The sequence below is a fragment of the Dipodomys ordii genome, unplaced genomic scaffold, assembly GCF_000151885.1.
Source record: "Dipodomys ordii isolate 6190 unplaced genomic scaffold, Dord_2.0 Scaffold107, whole genome shotgun sequence".
Classification (NCBI taxonomy): Eukaryota; Metazoa; Chordata; class Mammalia; order Rodentia; family Heteromyidae; genus Dipodomys; species Dipodomys ordii.
This window is the reverse complement of record NW_012267323.1, coordinates 2432725-2438724: the sequence shown is the minus strand read 5'-3', so window position 1 is coordinate 2438724 and position 6000 is coordinate 2432725. Positions and strand designations below refer to the sequence as shown.

At 44.3% G+C, this 6000-nt stretch overlaps 1 protein-coding gene across 1 annotated transcript in view; it reads left to right on the top strand.

The window, feature by feature from the left end:
- Window positions 1-6000, top strand: part of Dock3 (dedicator of cytokinesis 3) — a 187819-nt gene that overhangs the window by 159458 nt on the left and 22361 nt on the right. Inside the window, exons 39-41 of the mRNA XM_013028052.1 lie at window positions 1095-1181; window positions 2977-3081; window positions 5693-5834. Of these exons, the coding sequence (XP_012883506.1) occupies window positions 1095-1181; window positions 2977-3081; window positions 5693-5834 (334 nt within the window). The remainder of the gene's footprint in view (window positions 1-1094; window positions 1182-2976; window positions 3082-5692; window positions 5835-6000) is intronic.

The following is a 6000-nucleotide window of genomic DNA, read 5'->3' as shown; positions in this document are numbered from 1 at the left end:
GACCAGACCCGAAAAAAAAAAAAGAATGGGAAGATAGAACTAATAACTCAGTGGTGTTTGAGTGCTGGGCTAGCAGGTTATAGCCCTGAATTTAATCCTTAGTCTCACACACACGCACGCACGCACGCACGTGCACTCGGGGATGCACACACAGGTACACACATGCTAATGGACAATATTGCATCTTAATGGATTCCACTGAAGCCTTCCTCAGGCATTTTTTGATGGGGCTATTGCTGTAACAGGAGCTACTCACAGAAACTGCCTGAAATCTGGCAGGGTCAAATATCATTTACATCTTAATTTAAACTTCAAGTCTTTCCATAAAGGAAGTTGTCAGGCCTACTACCAAGTTTTTGTTAGCTTCTTTCCTTTTGATTTCCTTACTTGTTTCTAAACTTAAATGATACTAATGTTATCAGTGATCCCTCTAACTCATTAAATAAATACTGTGTGTGTGGCATCATTCTAGAGTCTGAAGCTAGGCTGGGGAGTTGGCTTAGTGATAGAGTGCTTGCCTTACACACATGAGACCCTGAGTTCTATTCCTCAGCACTACATAAGCAGAAAAAAGCCGGAAGTGGCGCTGTGGCTCAAGTGGTAGGGCACTAGCCTTGAGCTGAAGAGCTGAGGGACAGCGCCCAGGCCCAGAGTTCAGCCCCCACGACTGACAAAAATAAATAAATAAATAAAATTTTAAAAAACTAAAAAAAAAAATACAGTCTGAAGCTAAAGTAAATAGTTTCTGCTCCCATGCAGTTTATCATCTAATAGAGACTAATACAAGAAACAAAGTTTTTAAGTAAATATGACTAACAGAAAACAGGTACAGAAAAGTACCCATTCATGAAAGGATAGTCCAGGAAAGCCTGGAAGCAGCAACAACATCTAAGTAGAGACCAGAAAACTGTGCTTTATGTAGAAAGCCACAGAGCTGTGTGTCATGCTCCATAAGTTGTTTTTGAAGCCTATGTTCCTTTGTATGAGTTGGAGCTAGCAGGAGGCCTTTTGTTGTGTTGCCTGGTGTGTTTGATACAGGCTTAGGCCATTCTGAGGATGCCTAACATGATTCACTGTTTCTATTTCTGATGCAGAGCTGGGAGTTTGGGATCCCACTATGCAGAGAGCTGGCATGTCAGTATGAGAGCCTCTACGATTATCAGAGCCTCAGCTGGATTCGGGTGAGCTTTATCCCATCTTCTACCCCAAGATGTGTCCAAAGGTGCCTGGACTCTCATGGCATGGGTTTGAGCGAGCATTCTGAGTGAAATGGGCCCCTGATTTAGTGCCTTGGACAGTACAGGAGAAGCAGAAGCCAAGATTCCTGCCTCAAGGTATTTTCATTCTAACAAGGGAACCAAAACACACCTGGTAAATGATTTTTTTATGGTCTGGATTCTGAGGGTTACTCTGAGAAGAGCAGCATAGGCACAATAAGCTAAGAGGTTTCAAGATGGCAGCTCACTTTCCTGAAGAAGCTTTTCTTGAAATAATTTGCGCAAGAATGCTTCATCTAAAAGCTGTGTTACTAGATCTTTCCCCATGACTTGTAACTTTTTTTTTTTTTTTTCCTGTCGTGGGGCCTGAACTCTGGGCCTGGGCGCTGTCCCTCAGCTCTTCAGCTCAAGGCTAGCGCTCTACCACTTGAGCCACAGCGCCACTGCTGGCTTTTTTCTTTTTGCTTATGTGGTGCTGAGGAATCGAACCCAGGGCCTCAGGCATGCAAGGCAAGTGCTCTACCACTGAGCCACCTTCCCAACCCCTTGTAACTTTTTTTTTTGCGGGGGGGGGGGGTCCCAGTCATGGGGCCTGAATTCTGGGCCTGGGCGCTGTCCCTCAGCTCTTCAGCTCAAGGCTAGCACTCTACCACTTGAGCCACAGTGCCACTTCCAGCTTTTTTCTTTTTGCTTATGTGGTGCTGAGGAATCGGCTTCAGGCATGCGAGGCAAGCGCTCTACCACTGAGCCACCTTCCCAGCCCATGACTTGTAACTTTTAAGCACTTTGTCCTTCTTCCTTTGTTTTAAAGCAAAATAGTCAAAAATTAAGTCCAATGCCCATGATTGTTGTAGGTCTGCACACATTTTTCCTGATTGCTTATACTAGTTTTTGAATCATAACAGTGGTTGATTTCTTCAGCAAAAAGAAAGTAGCATTCTCAGTTTATATTCCCTGCACCCTCGTCCTGGGGCTAACTCTGCTCAGTTCCCTGATCTAAATTGGGATTTGGAAATGGTTCCTTACAAGTAATTTCTTCACTGATTGTTGAAGGCCATTATTCTCCAGTAGGCTAAATTCATTAGTGCTATTCTCCCCAGTTTCGGTTACTTTTACCTAAATGTGAAGCCAGGTCAGCCAGACTTAAATATTTACCATGAATCAATCAGCCAATTGACTGATTGAAGTTTAAAATCTCCTAAATTGGAACCAGTATCGGTGATGCTCACAAATGAGCCTTTTTTTAAAACCATGGTTATTAATACTGTTAGTTAAGTGATAGATGAATGAGAAGATGCAGTTGTACTGACAAGAAATGATAGTAGCTATAAGCAACCCTAGTTCGGGATCAAAACTAATACAATGAATATCAGTCAAAAATGTAAATCACAGGATGGACATACGGCCTAAGTGGTAAAGCATCAGCCAAACAAGCAAAGCTGAGTAAGGGTGAGAGGCCTTACATTGTTAAAAACAAAACAAAACAAAAAATCCCCACAAAGTCAGAAGTCTCTGGACAGAAAGAGTCCATATTAAATACATTCCCCTGCCCTACCTATCAGGTGGTGATGAAGGAGGATTTCCTCTTTCATAATGCAGTTCCCTGAAGGAAGACTGGTCATACCTAGGCAATTATTTTCTTACCTAGAGTTGCCTTAATCCCTTTCCAGAAGACAGTCTCAGATGGGTCTAGGAGAAGTTTCTTTGGATACCAACAACAGTCAGACAACCTGAAGGCAATCACCTTTCTTGTTCACAGAAAATGGAAGCCAGCTACTATGATAACATTATAGAGCAGCAGCGCCTGGAGCCTGAGTTCTTTCGGGTTGGCTTCTATGGCAGGAAGTTTCCATTCTTCCTTCGGGTGAGTCCAATCAGGTGGTCACAAGAACTCTTACTCATAATTCACTTATTACTTACACTCTTCCTTTTAGCCTAGTCTACTGAATACATCTTTTCAAAGTATTGGCCCATATAGCTTGATCAACAGAGAGACCACTCCTGGGCCAGGACAATAGTACTGGCTTGTGAGAGCCCAAACAGTTTTAGACTGAATGAGATTATAATCAGTTCTTCTCAAGAAGGACATAAGTTTGGGAATCAGAACAAGCTAGATAATGTTGTTTATCATGGGCCAGGGCTATTTTTCCTTAGAAAATAAGTTTCTTGGCAGCCTCAGTAGCTTGAAACTGGCTTTCCAAATTGTTCCTATTTATGCCTTTCACAATGCCATCATCAGACCAATTCACTGTGCCCTGACTATGGAAGTTTTCCTACAGTGGAAAATGGCCTGCATTATCAGGAAGGAAACTTGTGTTTCTTCTTCAGTACCTGGACATCCTTAGCATTCCTCATCCCCACATTAATTTCTGTTCAGTGCCACTCCATTCTGTATTCTTTTCCCTTGTTTTTGAATCTAAGACAAGCTGCTGGTGAAAACAATGTCAGTTGGTGCTTGCAGGTATTAGAAAAAGAGAGAACACTGCACGTAGGGATCATGGTTTCATAGGAAATGGTGCAGAACACAGGCCGTAGATCGGCCGCCCTCAGAATGTCCATCATGGCTCAATCCAGAGGCAGTATGTGATTTTATTTATTTAGCACAACCCAGAAGCTCCAAACAGTAATTATCTTTTTTTTTTTTTTTTTTTTTGGGTCTGGTCGTGGGGCCTGAACTCTGGGCCTGGGTGCTGTCCCTTAGCTCTTCAGCTCAAGGCAAGCGCTCTACCACTGAGCCACCTTCCCAGCCCCTCAAACAGTAATTATCTTGAGCCCATAAGCTATATACCATAAAAATTTAGCTGTCCTTAGGAATGAGCTACATAGATCTGCAGCTTTGACCTAGATTGGGGCTAGAGGTATGGCTCAGTGGCAAAAATGCCTGCCTGGCAAACTTGAAACCCTGAGTTCAAACTCTAGCACTACTTAAAAAAAAATGCTGAGTGCCTGTGGCTCAGACTTGTAATCCTAGCTCTGCAGGAGGCTGAGATCTGGGGATTGTGGTTCAAAGCCAGCTTGGGCAGGAAAGTCTGTGGGACTCTTACCTCCAGTCAACCACCAGAAAACCGGAAGTGGTGCTGTGGCTCAAGTGGTAGAGCACTCGCCTTGAGCTGAAGAAATGAGGGACAGTGCCCAGGCCCAGAGTTCAAGCCCCACAACCGACAAAAAAAACCCCAAAAAACCCTAAGACTAGTTCTGATTGTCTGATTGTTCCAAGTCAAGTATCTTCCTAAAGTTCAGTGTCTGCAAATCTCAGCAAACAACTTGGAAAGTTAACAGAAGCCACAGAAGTCCAAGATAACCAATTTCAGTTAGCCTATGTTTTTCCCAGAAGCAATCATTCTAGGCTAAAAGGAAGAATAACCTATGTGAGAATGTAAATACAACAGGGACAACATGCCAGGAAGAGCTGCCAGTGTCTCTGACCACTTGTTGAAATAGGTCTAGTAAGGCAGCTGGGTAGGCAGTCTCAGCAGTGGCCTCAGTGGGACCTCTTCTTCTATCATCCATGACCAGCTGTGAGGCAGGCAAAGTAGCAGGGCTTGGAGTATCTTGTCCACAAGAAGACTTTGCCACAAAAAACAAACTAACCGGGCTGGGAAGGTGGCCCAGTGGTAGAGTGCTTGCCTTGCATGCATGAGGCCCTGGGTTCGATTCCTCAGCACCACATAAGCAAAAAGCCGGAAGTGGCGCTGTGGCTCAAGTGGTGGTCGAGTGCTAGCCTTGAGCTAAAGAGCTGAGGGACAGCGCCCAGGCCCAGAGTTCAGGCCCCACAACCGGACCCCCAAAAAAAAAAAAAAAACTAACCCAAACCCAATATGACATAACAAAAAGTTTTAAGAAACGTATAGGTAGAATGACAGTGATTCATTCCACTCACTTACTTGCAAAGGAATTTGTTACCACTGGAGTTTATCAATGCAATAAACAATGACCGAATATTATCTGGGAACTAGTAAGTGTTTAGATTTCTTTTCCTAGCTGACAAAGTGTCGTTGAAAAGCATACAATGATCTTCCCCAATTTATTTGGCATTACCCATAGCAATCATTCCTTGGCACATAGTTGGCTCTGGTTGTTACCACAAATTGCTTTCCCTACTCCTCTCTAGCAGGCTACTGTAGGTGGGCCTTCTAGGACTTTAAAAACAAAGAAAAAAACAACAACTTTGGTTTTGCATTTGATTTTGTTTTCTAAAATCCCAGGCCCTGCTTTGCTCCCTTGCCCAAGTAAGGTATTCCTCTTTCCTCCAAGCTCCTACTGCTTGTGCCTCATCCCCAGAGCTGCCACACCACAGTGCAATTCTCCTTTCATCTTCCCTCTTCAACTGTTATTTTTCTTAAGACAGGGACTGAGTGTTGTGCCCTGTACCTGTCTCCAGCCTGGTACAGAGGAGGCTCCTAGGACATGATTGTGAGATGAATAACTCCTAACTCCCATGTACAGACAAGGCATAGAGTATGCTATTTTGGCAGAACAAAGAATATGTGTGCCGGGGCCATGACTACGAGAGGCTTGAGGCCTTCCAGCAAAGGATGCTCAGCGAGTTTCCACAGGCTGTCGCCATGCAGCACCCCAACCATCCGGACGATACCATCCTACAGTGTGATGCCCAGTGTATCTTTTGACACTTGGTGGAGGGGGGATTGCTGGGATCTTGGGTGGTGAGTCTAACCAAGGCTCCTCAACCCCACAGTTGGCATTCAACCTACCCACATGGCCCAAGTCCTCAATCTGAGCTATGTCCTCCACATAGAGGCCTCAGCGCAGGCAGTGAAGTGGC